At 47.5% G+C, this 23272-nt stretch overlaps 1 protein-coding gene across 3 annotated transcripts in view; it reads left to right on the forward strand.

The window, feature by feature from the left end:
• The window catches only part of FRMD4A (FERM domain containing 4A), a 366806-nt gene that overhangs the window by 282473 nt on the left and 61061 nt on the right, over positions 1–23272 (forward strand). For all 3 annotated transcript variants that reach the window (XM_040248505.1, XM_040248508.1, XM_040248507.1), the window contains exons 12-13: positions 13301–13377; positions 18351–18489. In XM_040248505.1, coding sequence (XP_040104439.1) covers positions 13301–13377; positions 18351–18489 — 216 coding nt within the window. The remainder of the gene's footprint in view (positions 1–13300; positions 13378–18350; positions 18490–23272) is intronic.

Here is a 23272-nt window from a genome sequence, read left to right on the forward strand (position 1 = left end):
TGCACCTCTGGTTGCGCAGTGGTGTCATCACCTACCGATAACATAACTCCTGACCAACTGTGCTAAGACCTGGGGCAACCCCACAGAGCCCTGGCCAGTGAACCCAAAGACAATCCCAGCGCACAGGTCTTTCCAGCATTTGCGGCAGATGTTTCTGATGCTACATGGGTTTTTGAAAGATTCCTCACCAATCTTGAGAATCATTCTAGAAAGTGTGCATGCATGCCAAGATGCTTCAGTCGTGTCCGACTCTGTGACTCCACGGACTGTAGCCTACCAGGCTCCTCTGTCCGTGGGATTCTCCAGGCAAGAATACTGAAGTGGGTTGACTTGTCCTCCTTCAGGGGATTCTCCTGACCCAGGGATCAAACATGTGTCTCTTAACGTCTACCTGCATTGGCAGGCAGGTTCTTTACCCACTAGCATCACCAAATTTGGCCTGTGGGTTACCCCCACCCCGAGTGGACCCAGCCTCCTCATGATGAGTGTTTCTGTTCCAACCTTTTATCAAGAGGTCGAATAATCAGAGGGGTTCTGGGTGCCCGTCTCTCCAGGCCTCCCCAGACCGTAAGCCAGCTGCTAGCCCTGCCTGTAGCAAAGATCAGGAGCTACAGCTGAGGGAATGGCCTCTGTGTGGCCGTGCACAGGTGTATATCTTTAACCACGTCATGGAGCTGATGCTTGGAGCTGTGGGGGTTGAGAAATAGGTCCCTGGCCAGATTTCTTACATGGTAGTGTCAGAAAACACCCCTAGAAATACCTCAGTTATGACAGCACAAAGCAGTCGGGCTGGGGGAGGTCACTTGTCATCTGCAGAGCCCACCCCAGCAGACGTGAAAGGAAAGCCCTATAGAAGGACCATCAGAGCAGGGGGAGTCGGAAGCTGCCTGTGGAAAAGGGACAGTCCTGGGATTAGGGGGCCTTATCCTGGACTGCTGGCTCCTTTTAAGTAATTAATTTCACTGAGTTTTATTAACAAAAGCATCTTCTGTTTTATGGTTCATGGAGAGTAGGATTTACCAGTCAGAGCAGTGGAAAGGCCTAAGGAGCTCCTGGTTACCCCATTTCTACACAATCCCCAAGCTCTAGTCACCCAGAAACCTACTTTCCTGTCTCTCTGGCCTTGCCTGTGCCAGACATGTTGTATAAATGGAACCAGAATCTGTGGCTTCTTTCACTTAGAATAATCTGTTCAAGGTTCATCCTTGTAGCATGAATCAGAACTTCATTCCTTCTCATGGCTGAATAAGTTTCCATCATTCTCTGTTTACTTCAGCATTTTCTGCTCTAACACAGCAAATGCATATACACAAATGGTGCCTTGGGTCTTCATACTTATAGTGTTCCCTGATAAGGGGGTAGAGCTTTGCCCCAGTTTCCTTCTGGTACCCACTCAGCTGTCACTTCAGCAATGCCTTCCCTGACTGCTTTATAAACAGTGACAACCCCTGCCCTACCCCTGATGCTTGTCCTCAAACCTGCTATCCTCTAATGTCCTCCGTATAGTTCTCTGATTTATTTTCCTACCTCACAGAAATGCACGGAGACTGTTGTCGGTGTTTTCTTGGCCACATGCCCACTGGTATCGCAGTGAAGGGACAAGGTAGAAAATGGTGGTTAAATGAAAAAAAGGCAGACAGAGCGGATATCTCTGCTATCTGCTAGCGTGTTGTGAGCCACCTCCATATATATGTGTATAGTGGTCTCAGAGAAAGAAGGATAAATAGCATAGCTTCTATAAGGAAGGGTTGGAGGAAAAGACCAGACATCTGTAAGGAAAGGGAAGGAGTCGGAGAACTTTTAACAGCTTAGACTTGTTGATGGAAAAACAAAAAGCATAACATTTCCCTACCGAGCCATCTAGAGCAGTGGTCCCCAGCCTTTTTGGCACCAGGAAACAGTTTCACGGAAGACAGTTTTTCCACGCACTGGGGTGAGGTCGGGGATGGTATAGGGATGATTCAAGAGTGTTACATTTATTGTGCACTTTATTTCTATTATTATACCATCAGCTCCACCTCAGGTCATCAGGCATTATCTCCCAGAGATTGGGGACTCCTGCTCTAGACTGTCTCTTGATTTTATTTTTTGTCTCTTGGAGCAAAAAGGACTCAAATTACTACTAGTCACTAGATGTCAAAAGTGAGTCTCTGGAGGATGGCAGGCCATTGAATCACTCAGCTGGATGCCGTTTCTTGCTTAGAAGCAGGAAATGTCATGCTGAGAAACCTTGCTTGTCAGATCTCAGCTAGTTTCTGCTGAACCCCACAATACTTAGGAAGCTCTGTGAGGTTTTTTCCTTCTTAATGAGCATGATTCAGAGGGGAATCCCCAGGTGATCTTCCTGAAGTGTAAACCTGTTTCATACTAAACCCTAGCACAGCCTGAACACTGTCAAGCTCTCACTCCTGCACCTGGGGGCTCATTGGCTGGGCCTGGAGGTGGGGCTGGGGGACTTTACTGGAGGGTTCAGTAAAGTCATACCTAGCAAAGAGCCTTCCACCTGTCTAGCCAGAATGGGTTGTGAGGGGTCACTCCAGGTCTGGACTCAAGAGGATTCCAGCTTGAGCTTCTGAGCTCCTGGAGACCTACTCACTTTGGAACCGACTTGAATTCAGACAGAGCTACCAGAAGAAGGAAGAGCTATAGCTCCTGGGTTGCAGCTCCCAGGCTGGGCCTCCTGCCACTTCCCCATTGCCATTTTCCATATGGCTTAGAAATATATTAACAAGATGTGCAGGTTCAAGGGCTGGTGGTTCCTCATGGCATGGAGGTTATCTGAATTTTGAGCAGATAGGGGTTCAAATACCAACTCCCATCAATTTATGATCTGTGTGACTTGGAGAAAGTGACCTAACCTCTCTGAACTCTGGTTGCCATAATAACCTACCTTATAGAGTTCTTCATTCATTCACTTATTCACTTAACAATTGCTGAGTGCCTAATATGCCCTGAAGCACTGTGCTATGTGCTGGGAAAATACGTTCAACAAGCCTTGAGTCTAGTAGAAAAGACATTTGAGTAAAAAAAAGACATTTTATGACGCAGGATGAGAACTGGCTTGACAAAGGGAGATGAATGAATATCAAGGAGAACCAGCCCAGCTGAGGGCTGGGACGTCTTGTGGCAGGGGGGTGGGGGGAACAGCCCTCATGAAAAAATGTAGTTTAGGGCAGGCTGCAGAGAAGTGCCCGTTTCCTCGTCTGCCCTCACGGCTCCTCTCCCAAATTCACAGTTCCCACACCGACCTGACCATTTCAGGATTCCTCTAGGGAAACGGGAACAAGGGCAGAGCTTGAAATAGAAGCAGCCCTTCTGGAAAGAGAAATTCTAGAATTGGAATCCTTACCACATCTCCTTAAAACATCCCCTTGTCTCTTCTTTTTGGGAAGGTTAAGTTGTGGAGCAGATACAGAACTGCTTAGTAAGACGAACCAGAGAGAGAGAGAGGGAAATCACCGAAGTCAGCCAGGGCACCAGCAGACTGCAGAGATGCAGTCTGCAGAGATGGCGGCTCAACCCCAGCCTCCCCACCCCTCCTGGCTGCACCACCGTCACAGAGCAGCTGGCAGAACCGCTGAGTGTTCTCGGCAGCAGTCTGAGCCAGCCGTCCCATGCCTGCCCGGCCCCTGTGCTCCCTAGGACACTTTCCAACCAGGAGAGCCTGGAGCTCACACCTGCACTCTGGGCGGTCCCCACAGAAACCAGGGTCTGCCAGGCCTTCCCCTCTCTAGAAGAATGGGCCAGACCTTGAAACACTGGCTGGTTTAAAGTACATGCCAACTGCTCTTAAGTGATTATTCCCAAAGAGCCTTTGCTGGTTGATTAACATTTTAAAATTTTGTTTTACAGATAACACTAGAATTATCCAGGCTTTTAATTATGAGTGTTTACTTTTATTTATGTAGAGCTGGTTATCATCCTATCCTCTATTCTACCCCATCTCCCAAGGATTCAGGTAGCCCCTATCAGGGAAATCAGATCTCACTGTGATGCAACACCTCTGGGCAGGGCTTCCAGGCATAAGAGAACTCTTAACTGCCAACTATATCCCCCCAAAACAACTTTTTTTAAAATACAGAGTTACCCAAAGTCTGTCCTCCAAAGGTTTAAAAAAAAAAAAAAAGAACCCTTAACAGCCATCCAGAAAAGATCTTTGCCATTGCAAGTGGTTCCCATCAAAATTCCCCACCCAAGATGGACTTAGTACTTTGCAGGCCAATTCCATCTTTGAAGCATCCCATTCACAGAAGTCATAGCAGATGTGATTATCCTTGAATGGTTTTTTAAAAAATATTTATTTAGTTATTTGACTGCTCTGGGTCTTAATTGTGGCCTGTAGGATCTAGTTCCTTAACGAGGAATTGAACCCGGGCCCCTTGTCCTGGGAGCGCTGAGTCTCCCAAGGAAGAGCCCCTTGGACTACCAAGGAAGTCCCAAGCCTTGAAGTTTTTGTTCTGTTTCCTTTTTTTAAAGAAAAGCCTGGCACGCAGAGAAGTGAAGCCACACCAAACTGAGCCCCCATGCTCACTGCTGGAAAAAAGTTCGACTCGGGTAAAATGAGTTACCTGGCCAGAAACCCCTGGCCAGTTTCTCCCTTTGGACACTAACCTGCATCCATCCTCCCAGAGGCACGTTGAGGAGGGAAGAAATTCCATCAGGAGGCCAAGGAAGGATAAGGAAGGAAAAACGCTTTCAGCTTCTCTTGAACGTTTTTACATTTGCCAAAGCTTTATGGTCAGGTCTCCCTGAGAAAAAGCCAAAATACACACAAGAAAATGATACAGAGAGATGCCCCCCAAGGAGAGAAATAAAAGGAAATTACATCCAGTGGGGACAAATAAAATGGCCTGTTTTCTCCATGGACCTCTTAAGTATCTGTGGATCTTCTTTCTCTCTCTGCCCCTAGTAACGACTCTGAAGCCAAAGGAAGCTAAAAGGTTTTTGATGGGTTAAAAAGAGGCCGTCCGTTAAAGGGTCAGGGCCTGGTGCTCCGGACGTCTGTCTCTGAATTAACCAAATCAGTTGAGAGCTCCTGTAGTCTGACACTGAGGAGTCAGCCAGAGGAACATCTTGTTTCCATTATGTCCGGCGGTGCTGAAAAATTAGCTATCATTTTCTTGGCTGGGTATCTGGCCCTCTCGGGAGAAAATGGAGGCCAGGGAGCCCTCTATCAATGCTGGTCCTGAGGACACCCTCACAACCACTCTGTGAGCTAGTAATGCGGGGACAGAGTTTGCCTGTCTTGGACGCCATGGTTTGGATTCCAGTCTGGCCCATTCCATGTGAATACTACTGAGCTGTATCATAGGAGGCTATTTCCTCTCAGGGTCAATGTTGTGAGATTAGAAGTCATAGCAGGCAGAATTCCCTGGTGGTCCAGTAGTTAGGACTCCATGCTTTCACTGCAGGGGGCACAGGTGTTCAATCTCTGGTTGGGGAGCTAAGATCCCACAAGGTGTGTGATACCCCCAAAAAATATCAGCAGGAAAATGGTCAAAACTGACTCTGGTCAAAATTGTGGTAGACCCAGGAACTGACTGGATAAGAACTGGAAGCAAAGAAGAGAATACCTCAAAAACCAACTCAAGCAGATGCAGGAGAACCTGGGTTAGACATCCTTGTGTGGTGAAAAATTCAATGAACAAAAAACATTTTTTTAAAATGCCCATGGCACCATATTAGCCATCTTTTAAAAAAGAATTTCACAAACCTGTACTTTGGGCTATGTGTTCAAAGTAATGAGAACTATATTTTTCACGTGAAAAGTAATTCTGTCCTGTGAGTGATGGCAGAAAGAGAACATAATGGCTGATGTTTAAGTGCTAACTACATGCCTAGCTCCGTATGCGGCACTTAGTATGTATTAGTTCACTGATACAGAATCGCTGTGAAAACAAAACTGATGTTGTTGGTAGTCTTATTTCAAAGATGATAAAAGAAAAACATTTTATTGCCAAGGATAAACAGCCAGTAAGTTATAGACAGTGCAACTTTGAAAACCACGCTTTTAGTCAGTGAAATAGTTAGCTCCCTTATCTGCGGGTCCCACATCTGTGGATTCAACCAACCGCAGATTGAAAATATTCAGAAATAATTTTTAAACTCCAGAAGGTTCCAAAAAGCAAAACCTGGATTTGCTGCACGCCAGCAACTAGTTACATAGCATTTATATTCAGTTCAGTCACTCAGTCGTGTCCGATTCTTTGCGACCCCATGAGTCACAGCACGCCAGGCCTCCCTGTCCATCACCAACTCCTGGAGTTCACTCAAACTCATGTGCATCGAGCCATCTCATCCTCTTCTCCTCCTGCCCCCAATCCCTCCCAGGATCAGGGTCTTTTCCAATGAGTCAACTCTTCGCATCAGATGGCCAAAGTATTGGAGTTTCAGCTTTAGCATCAGTCCTTCCAATGAACACCCAGGACTGATCTCCTTTAGAATGGACTGGTTGGATCTCCTTGCAGTCCAAGGGACCCCAAGAGTCTTCTCCAATACCACAGTTCAAAACCACCAATTCTTCGGCGCTCAGCTTTCTTAACTGTCCAACTCTCACATCCATACGTGACCACTAGAAAAACCATAGCCTTGACTAGACGCACCTTTATTGGCAAAGTAATGTCTCTGCTTTTGAATATGCTATCTAGGTTGGTCATAACTTTCCTTCCAAGGAGTAAGCGTCTTTTAATTTCATGGCTGCAATCACCATCTGCAGTGATTTTGGTTATATTTATATTAGGTTATTGTAAATAACTTGGGGATGATTTACAGTGTACAGAGGATGTGCCTGGGGTTTTTGCAAATACCACTCCATTTTATATAATGGACTTGAGCATCCTCAGATTTTAGTATCCAAGGAAGGTCCTAGAACGAAGCTCCTGAGGATACTCAGGGTCAACTGTACTGTTTCCCATAAATAGGAAATGTTTAAAACAAGTGACTTTATTTTTAAATTCCAAAGAGTAGCCGGGTGGCATTTCAAGGATTTATAGTGCTGACCTTCACTCTATGCTTTGGATGCAGAAGGCCCACACACATGCCCCTCCTTTGGTAAGGGAAGGCAGAAAAGGAAGCCAAGATAAAGAGGGACTTACAGAGTCAGGACTAGCACTGAGGCCTCCTGACTTCCAAGTCAGAGTTCTCATCCCTAAAAATGATGAACCAAAACCAGGGAGCCTCAGCAATGCTCATGAATATTGATTCTGAGACAAAAGTGCAAGATGTATTTCATAAATTGGTACGGTGCCTCCATGGAGTTGTTTTTTTTTTTTTTTTTTAATATTTATTTTGGTTGCACTGGCTCTTCATTGCTGCACACAGGCTTCTCTAGTTTCGGCAAGCAGGGGCTACTCTTTGTTGAGATGCATGGGCTTCTCATTGCAGTGGTTTTTCCTGTTGTAAAACACGTGCTCTGGCCACACGGGCTTAGTTGCTCTGCAGCATGTGGAATCTTCCTAGACCAGGGATCAAACCCGTGCCCCCTGCATTGGCAGGCGGATTCTTTACCGCTGAACCACCAGGGAAGTCCTTTCCTAGAACAAAAGCCTGATACAGAAACTCTAGGAGGTTTGAAACTCCATCATGAAGTTAGTTCCTATGCCATGGATACAGTCTGCTTTATGTACATCACATCCTCCCAACAAGCGCCTTAGACACAGGGACACGTGAGGCATGTCCTTCTCCGTCCTCTTAGCATAGGTTTGTGCAGAGTAGACACCACGACTTGAATGTTCGAAAGAGGAATGGGGATTGGATGTGACCTAAATCCCCAGGGCCTTGTTTTGGTCTTCTCTAAGCATAAAATACTGGCTTGGCCAAAAAGTTCGTTTGGGTTTTTCTGTAAGATGGTGTGGAAAAACCCAAAGTTGCAGACCAGCCCAATATATTGAATCCCATGCAACTGATATAAAAACCTCCGGCTTCTGTTAAAAGAAGCACTGCTTCTGTTGTTCGTAGAATTAGTTCCCGAATGACAGGGGAGCCTCATCAGGGGACTCCTGTAAAAGTTTCTGCGTGCAGGCTTTGGGGTTTTCTGTGTTGTTCTCCTATTTTAATTCAAGTCCATCCAGTTGGGGCTGAGTGACTTCTTTTGTGCTGTATCCGTCTCAGTGTGTGTCAGCTCATGTTTATTTGCTGAAGGTATAAATACACCTGGAGATGACAGTGACAACTTCTAGAGGGTGAACAGAGCAAAAATGAAATCAGGAAGTGGTTTTCTATCGGTATTTTTCATCCTGAGCTCCAAAGGTATTCCTGGCCTGATTCTCATTCTTATAATACAAGAGAACTCCTTGCTGGTGTTTGCAAAGCAGGAGGCCAAGAACCTTTGGAGGAGTGATGACTTACTTAACCATCGGCTGGAAACAACTCTGTTCTCACTCATTACCAGATCCTCCTGGTGTGTTAGGAAGGGCCCACAGGAGTGGGCCTGACATCAGTTACTCATTTAACCTCTGCCAGTCCCTTAACTTCTCCCCCCTGGGCTTGCTTTATCTGTGGGAGGTGGGGGCTGGCCAGATGGCCCCCGGGATTCAGTATAATGGCCTCTCTAGAAGCAGCAGGAAGTTACTCAGAGAGAGGTCATTAAGAGGCTGGGTGACTCAGCCTCAGGGACAGGAGGAGGACAAGCCCCCACCCTGCCCCCAAGTCCTGCTTAAGAATCAGAGCCACTAGAGCCGGCTTCCCCTCGAGCCTTTATTTCCGTCTCATTTCGAGAGCTCACCCATCACCCCCTATGCTGTGCTGGTGCCCAGTAAACAGTGGCTACAGAGGAAGTCTCAGGGAGTCGAGGCCCTTTGGCCCGTCCCCACTGCGCCTTCACCCACTCCGAAAGAACAGGACATGAGTCCTTCCCAGCCCTGACCTCCAGCGTACACAGGATGTGGGAATCAGGCAGACCAGCTAATGGGATCCAGGAACCTGGTCCGGCTTGTTAAGTGTTTTAGTGTACTCTGCAGCACTCAGGGCACAGAGGCTGTATTTATTAGCCACTCTTGTCTGCTTTCTGTGCATAAATATTTTCCGTCTCCTCTTTTACACATCACATTGAGCCCCAGCAAGGGGAACTGGAGGACCTGTGTTTGCTTGGGAACTACACATCTGGTCAGAAGCCACAAATGCACATCCACCACCAGCCATGGCTCCAGTCATGGCAACAGGCAAGGTCTCCATAAAACCACTTCTGGAAGGTTTCTCTTTTTCTTTGTTTTCTGAGCAAGGCCAAATTATTAAGTCTGTTCTTAATCATGATTGTTACTTGTTAGTCCTGGATGGAAAGCTGCTGATACTGAAGCATCTCTGTGTAGAAAACCAGAGGAAGCCAGGACTCTTAAGGCGAGAAAGGAGTAATATGTGTTATCATTTACAGCTGTAAAGGAAAGAAAAGCCGCTGTATAGGATGGAAAAGATGTGGCTTATACTTCCTACCTAGCTGCTCGTTTGTAAAAAAAAAAAAATCATTCCACTCGTAAAGTGAACCGTCCATTAGTGAGTAAGAGCTGTTCCCACTAACTGGTGGACCCCGTAGGGAAAGGAACATAGTTAGAGGTTAGAGTAATGGGCCAGGTGCCCTTGACTCTTATTTCTGGTTCCTTCACTGACTTGCTGTGTGGCCTTAGGCATTTTTTTTCCCCTCATTTCTCTGGGCCTCATTTTCCCTAAGAAGAAAGTTTCCCACTTGCTCTTCTTGGGCAGGGGGTGGGGGGCCGGGAGGGGGGCGATGCTAAAAGATTAAAAAAGAGGTGTCTGCTTTTTAAAGATGCCCCAATGAAGTGCATTAGGCCTTTTTCATAGGTATTAATTGATAAGTCCTTTGATTACTGATAGACCTGTGTTTGAGATTTTAGGTAGCTCCTTGGGCAGAATTGGCCATAGGAATTAGCCAAACTCCTAAGGGATCTAGTCCAGCCGTTACCATCTTTATGTGTCCAATGAGTTCTTTATGTGGAGTCCCAAAACATGTTGGTGTCTTTAGCTGGTGGCTGGGTTATGATGGCTGCAGTGAGTCAAAAGGGTTCTTTTGAAGTGACACAGATGATCAAGGGCTGCCCCAGACCAGCGCCTTGGAGCCTGGTGTACCCTGTTCACAAAGGGGAGGCCAAGCCGAATGTCTGCTGTTTATCTCCTTGTTGTTCGACTCTACCAGCCTCAGAGGGAGGGTTTAGTAGGCACAGCCTCAGAACGGTGGGCACAGGGGCCCTCAAGCACAAGAGGCCACGCTGATGTGTGGGGCGTCTAGCTGCTTACACCCCCCTGCCTGTTCCCAAGCACTCCATGTCCCCCCAGGTGTGGGAGGAAAGGTCCCTCACAAACACCTCCTTTTGGGTTCCTGGGACCTTCCTGGCCTGGAAAACTACCCTCCTTTCCTCCCTTCCCAATGTTTTCATTTACAAAAAAGAAGAAAATAAGGAAAAAACCCTGCCTAGAGCAAACAGGAGGCAAAGCCACTGTTCTGCTCCTGTTGGAAATGTCTACAGATGCTGGGAGCTGGGCCGTCAGGGTTCCGTGCTGAGGCAGGAATCTGCAATGCACCATCAGTAGGCGGATGGGCCACAGCAGACACAAGGTTGTGTTCTGGTCCTTGGCAGACACGAGGCTCTCCACTCCAGGGACCTCCAGGGACTCTCCATTCCATGGGGAGTACTTTTGGGGAACGCCCGGTGCAAGTTCTCTTTTGCAAAAAGCCAGGAATGGAGGAATTGCCAGGGAACCTACCCCCTGAGTGTTGAGCTTTGGGAGTTTTCACCAGGAAGGAGGGCGCTCCCAGCCTGAGACCCATGTGAGGTGCTCGTCAGTGCACCAGTGCCAAGAGGATAAAGCCCAGGAGGTCTGCCCATCAGATGCATGTTCCTGCACGTGTTGTCCCCCAGAGACAGTGCCTGAGGCATGAGCCTCAGTTAGGACCAGTGGCATCATCTGCAGGGCCCAGGAGAAATGAAAATTCAGGGCCTGTTGATCAAGCTTATTGAGAATTTTGAGATGTAGACAGCAGAATGTTAGACCAAGCACAGGGCCCTCGGGCACACACCCGAGAAACAGGTCCTGGCCGAGGCTCCACCTTACCTGGCCAGCTGGGTGCCACACACGTGCTGCAAGTCCCCCTCAGGGATCAGCCATCTCCTGCCCACCCCTCTCTTTGGAGAAAAGGGGATGGGATGTAGGCAGGGTACTAAATCCATATACTTCAGATTTCTGGGACTTTTATTTTCTTAAACCCCAATGACAGGGCTAGAAGTTTAAAAAAAATGCTTAATAATTTTGGTTGTTTTGGAGTTAATCTACTTCATTTGCCAGGATTTGGGAGAAGTAAGAGCAACTAGAATTGCACTGAGACCTGAGTTCACTGAGCATTTACTTTGTACCGTGCTAAGGATCTCTGTTGCTTCTACCTTAGAAGCGTTATTGCCATTTTACAGATGGGAAAACTGAGGCTAAAGGAGATGCTGTCACTTACCTGATGTCACACAGTTTGGGTGTAGGGGACTCAGGATTCAAACAAATGTAGCCGGACTCCAGAGCATCTGCCTGGCCACTTTGTTCTGTGTACTACCTACCTCCAGGTTACAAGGTCAGGGAGCTATTAGTTCTGGTGCTTGTATGTCTGTGGCCAAGTTCAGGTGGAACCTCAGTAAATACCTATCAATGGGGAATCAGAGAGGAACTCTGTGCATTTCACTAAGGGGTTTAGCAGAGCATCAGATAACAGCATAAGGCTCAGATCTGGGACTCAAGTCATCAGCTACACAGGTGGCTTTTCATCTGTGATCGGGCACAAGGCTCTCTGAGCTCCTGTAGGGCTTGCTTTCCTTGGAAATGACCTGAAAGGAGAAAAGGAAGTACAATTTTTCTTGGACTTCAGAGCAAAATGTACTCTGAGCTGTAAACAAAAGAGATGGCTCTGAAGCCAGAGAAAATCCATGTCCTCTTCCCCGTTAGGCAGACAGAATCATTGTAAGATTCTGCAGAGCAGGTTGTGAGAAGGCAGCCTTGCCAGAAACAGTTTTTATTCCAGCCCAGTTTAACAACAAGGCGGAGTCCTTTGGCCAGGCCTGTGTCTTGGGCCTGGCAAGGAGAGTTGATGGGACACAGAATTGTTGTCTTGCAGGAGAGAATGTGAGCAGATCAGAAAGTGTCGGGGGCGTCAGGTGAGAGGATTCTGGGTCTAAGACAAGACCCTGAAAAGCATCTACCTTAACTCAGTGGGCGAAGCAAGGGAGGACCAGGGGAAAAAATCAGCCACTTGCAGGGTGAAGATCTATTTGGCCCTTCTTTGGGCTAAACAAACTCAAATTCTATCGAAGGGACTGCAATATTGCATCAGATACAAATATGAATGCTGTGGGCATAACTTGAACTTCTTTTGACATTTCCCTCAGAGTTGAAGTAACTTTCTTTTTCATCTAATGCAAGAACCCCCTCACAGAGCAATGTTGCCACCCTAATTACTCCCAAACATCTTAGTGAACAGACTCGCTCAGCCAAGGAAGAATGTCCACCAGGGCCTTCAGGGACTTTGGGCAGCGCCAGGAACTCTGTTTAGCTCCCACTGTTCAGAACAGCCCTAATTTCACTCTCCAGTACCCCAGTGGCCACAAGCCCCTGGCTGCAGTGTCCCGCTAGCCCTGATTTTCTTTGTGCTGAAGAAAGAAGCTGGGCTTGTCAGGCTTCTGTTGTTATCTGGAGTCGCCTGCCCCAAAATAGGGTCCAAGAAGCCCCTACCCTTGGAGGGGAAGCTTCCCCGGCCGCCCCAGATCACCAGGGCGAGTCCAGCCGCTGACACATTAGTGGGCGGGAAGTGGAGTCCCCGAGGGGAGGCTGGGAATGCAAGCGCCTTACCACTGGAGCACTGCAGGGAGGAAGCCGGATCAGCACTGCAGGCAGATGGCTACTGCTCCCTCCTGAGAGCGCCGGCTCCCTCCCTCCCTCCACCAGCCCGCCCTCCGCTCCTCCTCCTCCCCCTCGCCTTGGAGGGAAAACTGCAGAGCTGGGAACTGTCTTGGAGAATTCAACAAAGGCCCAGCAGAGCCGGGGAACCACTTGAAAAGAACTTGTTTTGTTCCTGTTGAGAAGCCTGCAGGAAAATCCACACCCACGTTGCCAGGGTTTTGAACTGGAGAGCTCTGTGTGTGTGTGTGTGTGTGTGTGTGTGTGTGTGTGTGAAGCAAGAGGCATAGGAGGTGCAAACAACTGTACGGGTTCAGCTCTGATAAGGAAACTGCCAGCTGTAAGTTCAGCCGCAGGGAGAGGACTGCAGCTGTGAACCGCTCGCACTTGAACTTCAACTGAGTTGTTTTCTGTCCAGATATTCCAATGGAGACAGTTGGAAAACCTGTATTTCAGAGAGAAGAAGTTTTCTGTGGAAGTTCATGACCCACGCAGGTAAGTTAGAAATGTTTTTTTCCTCCTGGGAGTGCGTGGGCCTGCTGACATATTACTTACATTACTATTTTTGTGCTGTCACTGTTTGTGTTATTAATAATTTAGGGGGAAGAAGGTGGTTGATTGGGAGAATTGAGTTTTGTTTTTGTTCTATGCGTTGAGAAATGTTGTGTGTGTGTGTAAAGAGCAATGCCATGATCATCTCATCTGACTACATGTGTTACTTGCCTGTCTATGTGGAGTTGTCTTTACAAGCCGGGGCATTTTAGGAAAGATTTGTAGCGCTTTGGAACGATTACCAAATTAAAGTGAGCTGTGGCCTGAGTCCTTTTAGGAAGTTTTTGCCAGAGAAGAGTCTGAGAGATGGCTTGTCATTTTCTGAGACTGTTTTTGGTTGGATGGTCAGCAGTAGAGGGAACCTCCAGTCTAGAGTTGTGCTGAATGGTCTCATTCCGTGAGTTGTAACTTTAGGGTATCCGCAGTGGTGGGTGGATATGAAAGAAACGCAAGTCTTTTCTCTCCACCTCACATTGTACCCCAGGGAGCACTCGTGTCAGAATGAGTGCTCCCCAAGTCCAGCAGCGAACAATAGGGTCCCATTTTGGAATGCAGCAAGCACTTCGAGGAAGGTTCTCAGCGAGGGGGGGCCAGTGGGGGCTGCACTGTGACTTTTCCTCTCTGTCTGCTAGTCCTAGAGTTACAGGCAGCTCAGAAGCGGCAGCAAAATTCCGTGAAAACAGACCTAACGCTTAAGGATAAATCACTTTCAACAGGTCCAAATGCAGAGAACAGGAAGGAAGCCTTGGAAAGACAGGCTGAGAGCAGGGTCTCTAGGGGAGTAAATGGGAATGTGAAGTGCTGTTGCTGCCCCAGCCATGGCTCAGGGCAGAGGAACTGTTGGCACCAGCTTCCCACACACATGGCTCCTGAGTGCTCAGGCTGAGGTGCCTCCCAGAAAGCTCTCAGCACAAGACCTCCGGAGTAAGATTCATGCCCCATCAGAGGGTGAGGCTTGGGGGGGCGGGGTGGTGTCTCTGCTCCTGCAGCCAGTGATAACCCAAGAGGACTGATGCGCCGCTCGCCTGGTCATGTAATCTCCCGTGTAGCCAAGAGTGCCCTCCACGCGCCACGGTTACTATGCAGTCGGCAAGCGGAAAACGACCTAAATCCAGGCGGTGGTCAGGTGATGACAGGAGTGCTGGCGGCACTTCTCAGGGTCCAGTGATGAAGGGTCTCACGGTCTGGAGACCCAGTCTCTACAGAGCAGGAATCCATTGGTGCAGGACAGGGAGAGATGCTGAAAACGGTTTCCCCAGATGAGTGCTACAGTGGGTCAGATGCAGAAAACATGGGCAACTGACAAAATAAAGATGGAGGTTGAGTGGCCTAAGAGACTGGGGGTAAGGACTAGACAGATTCTCCAAGCCTATGTTCTGTTGGGAATCTTGCTAAGGCAGAGGTACCTTGGACACATCCTTGCGTGTGTATCTGCGTGTTTGTGTTCTTGTTCTCTCCAGGCCTGTTGTCCTATCCGTGTTGTAATTCCAAATTCCCTTCCTTTTCCCAAGGCCCAGGGATATCGGAAAGAGTCCAAACCTCACAAGTTCCTATTACATGGGCCTTTAGCCTACTACATGAAAGTGATCCATCTCACATTTGCTGAGTAGCGTCGGTGTTCGGGCACTGTCCCGTTAACAGTATTCATAACTTACTATGTGTCACTTTGTATAGAAAAAGGTCAGACAGGGTCTGCTTGCCCTGAAAAGAACTTCTAGCACAGCTAGGGAGAAGGAATAAGGAACTTAATGTTTATTAAGTGTTTGCCATGCACAGCCACTGCTCTAAACACTTGGACTGTTATCTCCTTGGGTCCTTGCTATAACCCTGGGAAGTAGGCACTAGTGTTCTTGTCCTACTTGGGAAATAGGCACAGAAGAAGCACAGTAACCTGCTCCAGGTTACAGAAAGCATTCAGATAGAGGCAGGGTGTGAACCTGGGGAGTCTGGCTCCATAGCTCACATGCCTTCTACCACATTATACATGGGCAGCGGGTATCAAGTGCCGAACAACACAGCCTATAAATGCTACAGCTGGCCAGGCTGGTCTGGAGAGGCATCCTGAGAAGGAGAAATCTTTAGCTAAGAATGTAGAGCTCAAAGTGGGCCCTCTGGGGGATAAAGATGTCAGTCAGGTGGGTGTCAGAGAGAAGAGGAAGGTAGAGGAGCCCGAGGCAGCCTGAGCAGTGAACACATCCCTTTAAGGAATGTAGTCCTCTGTCAGTCTAGAGACCAGCAGAGAGAGGAGAGGGGAGGGGAGGCAAGGAGAGGCCAGAGGTGTGGCTTCCTTGATGTCAGAGGTGGAAACCCAGGTTGATAATGGCTTTAAAGGTGCACCAGAGTAGGCAAAGGGGGCCATTCTAGATTAGCTGCTAAGCTGAGTGGTGTAGCCAAAGCTCCAAACCTGTCTTCCGCCTGGCGCTGCAGTAAGCGCTCCTCTACAGGCCTCCTGGCACTCCCCCAGTTAAGCGTGTCATCCTGTTGCTGTTGCCTTGTTTATTTGAACACGGAAGAGTCATCTAATAGTCTGTACTTTGTTGGGATGGTTCAGTATTCAGCCCCTCCCCCAAACCAGGAAGGAAGCCAGAACTGAAGTTATAGGATGGCAAGAGCGGGGGCAGAATCGTGTCCTGAAGACCAGTGTCCCAGGACATGGCGAGTACAGGGGGTGGCTCAGCCGCCACAGAAGATACTTCAAGATTTTCTCTCCTGGACATGCATCCTGACACAATACCCAGCATTGTGTCTGCGGTCACTGGGCTTGGCAGATATTCCATTTCGAAGGTTTTGGCCAAACAGAAGATTCGGTGGGATGGGAAGAGCCTGAAGGGAACCCTGTAGAGAAGAGACCAACTCATAATCGAGCGTGAGAAACACTCTGGGAGCATCTGATTCAGGTGCTGCTGGGAACTCCCAGGCCAGCCAGCCCTCTCCCGCCTTCTACCCCTCCACCTTACCTGAAAAATACACCTCACCTGGCTCTGCTCTCACTGCTGCCACTGAAGCACATTTCAAATGACTTTTCCTTTCTAATTCACCTTTTATAGGAGTGAGGAATTAACGTATTTACTCCCAGGATCAGCCATTGCTATGGAAGCCAGATTGAGTGTTCTCATCGCAGTTTCAGAGACCATGGGGGTTTCCTTCTCACTCTCTCGCTGGCTCTTTTTCTGTTATTTTCAACTGTGTGTTCTTCTGTGAGCTGGCATTTTAACTTTGGTTTTAACCAAAAGAAAGAATAATGCTCTGCTTAGAATCTGTAGCATTAACCACCAGTTTGGAATTCCTCCTTAAAAGTGGGTCTGTAGAACACTTGCTGTTAAGTCTTGAGACCCTAAGAGAAGATGATTGGAGCAGCTTTTAATTTCCTTCAAGGGAAAAAACTGGCCATGAAAATAATGTGATTATTCACAAGTCCCGATCACCCCCAAGGTTCTGGAAATGCGATAGCTCAATCTGGAACACATATTTTTCTTCTGATGTGCACATAAGATACCCCAAGCCTCACCCCCCTGTCCCCTCACCTTGCCCTACACATGCACACATGCAAGTATGCACACACACACATTCTGAGATTTCACTTGCAAAATCCTGTACCCATCCTATGAAATATACTTTACTAAAAACACGATCATATAACTTTTCCCCCCATGATTCCATTAATGTGGTAAATTACATTAGGACCAGTCTCTCCCACCTTCCATTAAAGTCTGATTGCCTTTCTCTGCACCATCCAACATCCTCCACATCTACATCCGTGTGTATGTGGAAGTGGTTTGGGTAGCAGGGGAGAGATTGGACCGGCCCATTTCTTTCTGCCTTCCCTATCCTGATTATTTTTATACCCCACCTGCCCTCTGAATATATTTGAAATTGAAACCAGCTCTTTCAAGGAAGATTGCCTAAGAATAACATAAGGAGTCCTGATTGCCTTAGATGATGTGGTGATTAGAAGAAAATTTACTCATCCTTCACCACAGGCAGAGTTGCCTGGTTAATAAAGGGCATTGTCAAAGGCTTTTCCTGTCTGCAAAGTTTGCCTTGGCCCACCCAGTGCCAAGAGCTGAAGATCAGAAAAGACCGTCCCGTGACCTTGAATGACCCATCTTATTCCAGACAAGGCAGAGGCTTAGCCAAATTTTGACCCCTAAGGAGCCAGTAAACCAAATTTTAGCAGGATTCACAATAGCCACGATATGGCCGCAACCTAAGTGTACATTGATAGATGAAGAAATTGTGGTGTGTATGCACAACAGAGTATCATTCAGCCTTTAAAAAAAAAAGGAGACCCTGCTGTTTGCAATAACACGGATGGACCTGGAGGACATTATGAAGTGAAATAAGGCAGACACAGAGAACAGAACTGCATGGTCTCATTTATAGATGGAAACTAAGTGAGTCGATACACAGAAGCAGAGAGCAGAATGGCCATCACTAGGGGTAGGGCAGAGCAAGGAGGAAGGGGAAATGGAGAGATACTGGTCAGAGGGTACAAAGGGGTAGTTATGGAAGAATTAGCTTAGAGGCAGAATGTACAGCATGGTGACTATAGTTAATAATATACTGGAAACTGGCTAAGAACAGATTTCAGGTGCTCTGACCATAAACACACACAAGCACACATGATGGTAATATTGGAGGAGATGAGATATTCTTTAGCTTGACTGCAGTGATCACTGTGTATATGAAGATCAAATCATCATATTTTATACCTTAAATAAAATCCATTTCTATTTAATAAAATGAAAAGCTGGCCTTTGTCAGCCAGCTGCACCTGTGTGCACACAAGGCCCTTCAGTTACCTTTATGCCAGAACTTTTGGACCCAGTGGGTTCTTGGTAAAGGCTGTGGACTGAGGACTGGAGTCCTTCATGGCCAGTGCAGTTGGTTGACCCTTCTTGTTCTTATTCCCCCAGGGCTTCGGTGACAAGGAGGACATTTGGACACAGCGGCATCGCGGTGCACACGTGGTACGCATGTCCAGCACTGATCAAGTCCATCTGGGCTATGGCCATTAGCCAACACCAGTTCTATCTGGACAGAAAGCAGAGTAAGGTAAGGCCCTCTCCTGGGGTGGGGAGGGCCTCTGCCAAGACCAGACCTTCCACTGAGCCTTCGAGCTCTCCTAAGGGCAGAGCCCTTGTCTGGATCTTGTAGTTTGGGGATTGGGCATTGTATGGCTGGGGGAGGCCCTGCGTCCCTTGCTCTGAGATGGGCACAGGTACAGCCTGGCCATTTAGGGCTATCAGAGGCAGGAATGAGATCAACTCTTTAAGAGAACAATTCTTTCTCAGTGACCTGGTCAAGAACAGTCAGAGCCACTTAAGCCATTTGACACAGCCAGGTAGGAATTCTGCCCGTGCTTTCAAACCCCTAGAGCCTCTCCCAGGAGTAAGCATTTGAGCCCTTTTCAGTGTGTAAACACTGGCATGTTGTTTTCCTTTTGAGGAAAAAAAAAAAGCAACTAGTCTCAACTAATAGACACCACCTAACTGTTGAGGATAATTGCTTGTGAAAACCCTCCAGGCTTTTCCAACTGCCAACTCCATTTCTTAAAATGCAAAACTGGAAACATTAAAAAAAAAAAAAATTTAAAAGCAACAACTCTGTTTCCCTCAGGTAGACCCAGAGCCTCAGGCCTTGATAAACAGTCATCCTCCAAGGGAGGTTTGATCCAGCCCAAGTTCACATACACAGGGTGGGGGAGGGGTGCATTTTCTGATGGGTGGGAAAACGACATCTCCCCAGTTCACACAGGGCTCCTGTCAACATTCTGCCCCTTCTTCCTCCTGCCTTGGCTTCTGGGCTCCCCTTGCCTTTCCCACCCAAGCCTCTCCCGTCCATTACCCCTCAGGTGAAGAGCCATATCAAGATGGGCTCTGTATCTTTCTCAGGATTCTGGTGGCTTGGGAAGGGTGGGGAATGGACCTTGGCCCCTTGCCTAGCCATACCATCCCCCATGGGAGTTTTTGTCCCACACCGTGAGTCCTGAAAGGGGAGGAGGTGGCAGGACTCTGGCACTTATTGAATTTGGACACTTATTGGATTTGGTGCCCTTTGGGATTCTTATGGCTTCCCCTTTTGTGTTATTTTCCTTCTGGTTGGAAATGCTTTTTCCCTGGCTTGGAGAGAGGATTGGAAGGAGAGCTGTTGAGTGGGAGGTAAGAGAAAGATAGTAGGACAATAGAGCAGGAAGAAAGCAGACAAACCCTGAAGTCATCGTTCAGCTTCTAATCATGGCCTTTCCCATGTGGGGGTCACTTTCTCCTCTGTAACGCATTTTCTCCTCTCCTAGGTCTTCTTCCTGACCCCCCTTTTGGTCATTTTCTGGGATGAGTGGGCACAGGGTGGAATATTTTTGTTGCCAGGAATAATGAGACTGTTCTACAGCTCTCCTGGTGATGACGGGCTTTGGCACAGGAATTTGAGGCCTGATTAGATCCAAAGAAACAGGGCCAAAGTGTTTTGACTCATGCTTTGTATTGAGACACTGGGTGGGTGTCAGCGATTTGCCCTCCAGTGGCAAGAGCTGGAGGTCGAAACCTTAGAACCTTGATTCTATCCTCCGTATTGTGCAATGCATGATGAGAGGTAAGAGTTTGACCACCCTACTGAACCCCACTACCAATTCCTCTTGTGAGGACCCCACACACACTGATACCACAATGTTGAATGCAGAAAAGAAAAAGCATGCTTCACCCTAAGGATCAGCTGTTTGAACTCTTCCTTCTTGTGCTGGCTTTTTGCATTAGAACATCTTTGGGGTAACTCAGGAGGCTCATCCTTAGGGTTCTACAGCCCTATTGAAGGTTGTCTCACCTGCAGCTGGGGAAGCTTTATGGAGCCGGCTTACAGGTGAACCCACTGATACAGCAAGTAAACCTTTAAAAGTAACCATCAGGGACTTCCCTGGTGAACCAGTGGTTAAGAATCTGCCTGCCAATGCAGGGAACACGGATTTGATTCCTGATCCAGGAATATCCCACATGCTGCAGAGCAGTTAAGCCCGTGTGCCATAGCTACTGAGCCCAGAGACCCTAGAGCCCACGCCCCACAGCAAGAAAAGCCACCTCAGTGAGAAGCCCACGCACAACAAGAGAACACCCGAGCACAGCAATGGAGACCCAGTGCAGCCAAAAGTAATTAATTAAAAGTGACTTTGTCAATCTATGCCAAAACCAATACAGAATTGTAAAGTAAAAATTAAAAATAAATAAATAAATAAAAGTGACTATCAAGGATTACCTATTAGCAAGAAGTGTCTTTTAAGAGACCAGACCAAATGCTTATAGCCATAGAGAACTTTCACCTCAGCAACCCCTGGAGGGCTGAAGGAAATACACCTATTCCTAGGAGCAGGAGAATTTTCCCCAGATAAGCTCTGAATATTCACAGGTGCTCCAGAGCCCATGCATTTCCTTTTGGAACCAATTCCTCTGCCTGCAGTATCAGGTGAGGAACAGGTTGCCCCATAGGGAAGTCCAAGGATTCTGCCTTCTCCTTCTGTGACCCTGGACAAGTCTTTCCTCACTCCTTCTTGCTTTCCTCAATTAGGGAACAGCAAAGAAACCCCTGACCAAAATCATTGACTGGTCCAGTGACACAGTGTTTGTGATTGCTTCAGGAGATGTGAGCTATCTTTCATTATTATCATTACTAATCAAACATACTGTTCCCTGGCCAACACCTGTGTAAAGTTTAAACTCTTTAAAAGTACCCCCAAACCAGAGATGATAAAATTTGCCTCAGGAATTGTGTTACAACACCTTTCACTTCTGGAATGTTCTTTAGACAATAGCAATGTGACCCATCTCCAGTGGGCAGGATGGTTCCAGGTGAGTGACGGTTGGCAGACCTGGGATGAATGTTTCCAAGTATTTCTGAGCAGCCAGTATTGGCTGGCATGCTAGCCATTGCTTCACACTCTACTGTAGTGGGCCATGCCAACCATTCCTTTCTCTGAAGTGCTTCAGCAAAGCCCAAGCCTCCCAAGGGATTCTTTTCAACCCCAGAAACAAGTGTGGTCTGGTGGTTGGAGTCAGCAGGGGTAGGTAACCGAGAAGTCTTGTGTTCATATACTGGCACTTAGTTATTTGCTTCTTTCAGGGTTCTGGTGTAAATCGCTTAAAATCTCTCCTTGTCTCTCTCTCTCTCTCTCACACACACACACACACACACACACACACAGCCTCCATCACTAAAGACAGAGCAGAAAGAGGACGGACACACACAGACACACGGCCTCCATCACTAAAGACAGAGCAGAAAGAGGACGGACACACACACACACACACACCCACACACCCACCCACCCACCCACCCATCACTAAAGACAGCAGAAAGAAGCCCTGCTGGTTCCTTTCTGGTGGCTCCTTCAGGATGAGGGGCTGTACAGTCACCAGTGACACTTGGTAAATTACATCTGCTGATGCCAAAGATCAGAAGTGTCATCAGCTGGATCCTGCCAACCCAGGAATCTCTAATAGAGTTCACAGGAAAATATTTGAAAACTTAAATTGTTTAGAGTGAATATTAGTCACTGTTCCTCTGAATTCAGATTGAGGACTTGTTGAGTTGGCCCCCAGACCTAACATCTTTCCTTCTGAATCTTTTTTCCCCACTTGATCCAGTCTGCTATTTATTCTGTCTAGATCAAAAGCCAAGTGAAAGCATGGTAGAGGCTGATTAAACCTGGCTCACAGAATGCCTGTAGTAATACTTAGTACAGCAAGACCCTCCAAGCAAAACATCTAGAATTTTGGAGGCTCTTTGACCCAAAGACTTGACTTTACAAGGAGGGAGTCTCCCCCTCAAGTTGTCTCCTGTTAGTGCCCTCTCTCCTCCTGATCCACGGGGGCATTGTGATATTTCCATTCTAGACAGAAGTCAGTAATTTCCTAAAACTTCTGAGAATCTAATCTCCCTCAAAAGCACACATGTTATCCCTTTTTCCTAGTTTGTTTCCTGTCTCCAAGGTTAGCAAGGCAGGGATGGGGTCGAGGGGGGACAGGTTTCTCACGAGATTGATGAGATCCCCTAAAATATCCAGTGGAGTCATTCATTGAACCTCACTTAGCAAATTCCTCCCAGGACCTGATTTATAGCTTATTCCAATTCCAATGACCTTGATATCTGTTATCTAATTTAGTCCTGACATCACACCTCTGTGATGTGGGTTTTAAGAGCTCCATTTTACAAACAGGGATCTCAGGATCAGAGAGGTTGGAAATCAAGGTCAATCTGTGATTTGCTGGAAAGAGCCAAGATTCCAGTCCAGGTCTTTCTGACTCCAGAGCCTAGATCCTTCACAAGGGTGAATTGGGCTGTGACTTCATGAGTTATTCTTGCATAACTGCAAGCGTGGGCTCCTCTTGGTGACGCGTGGGCCTTGGTAAGAGAATAGTGTTGAAAGAAAGGAAGTGATGGATTGTGCTTTCTCTGCTTTGCTCAGAGGATAAAACTTAGCCAGGTGCATGTGATTGATATTCTGTGTCAAAACGAAATGGAGACCTTCCTGCTTTCTGCTATAAGCCAGAAAACCCTGCCAGGGGCTGGCAGCTGGGGTTATTTCACGAGCAAGGAAGCCTTCACCCCAGGAAGGCGGCCTGGTTCTGAATGTAGGGACAGAAGTTGAGGTTGGAGGGGAGACAACAATTAAGGAGGGACCAGTTCCTGGCAGCCCAGTGGCCAGGACTCTGTGCTTCCATGGCAGGGGGCACCGATTCAGTCCCTGGTCGGGGAACTAAGATGCCACAAGCCGCATCATGGAAAAAAAAAAAAAAAGGAAGGATCAGTGAGATGGAAGAGTGTGAGGAAAAAGACAAGTCAGACCTGATGA

Source organism: Oryx dammah, unplaced genomic scaffold, assembly GCF_014754425.2.
Source record: "Oryx dammah isolate SB20612 unplaced genomic scaffold, SCBI_Odam_1.1 HiC_scaffold_10, whole genome shotgun sequence".
Lineage (NCBI taxonomy): Eukaryota > Metazoa > Chordata > Mammalia > Artiodactyla > Bovidae > Oryx > Oryx dammah.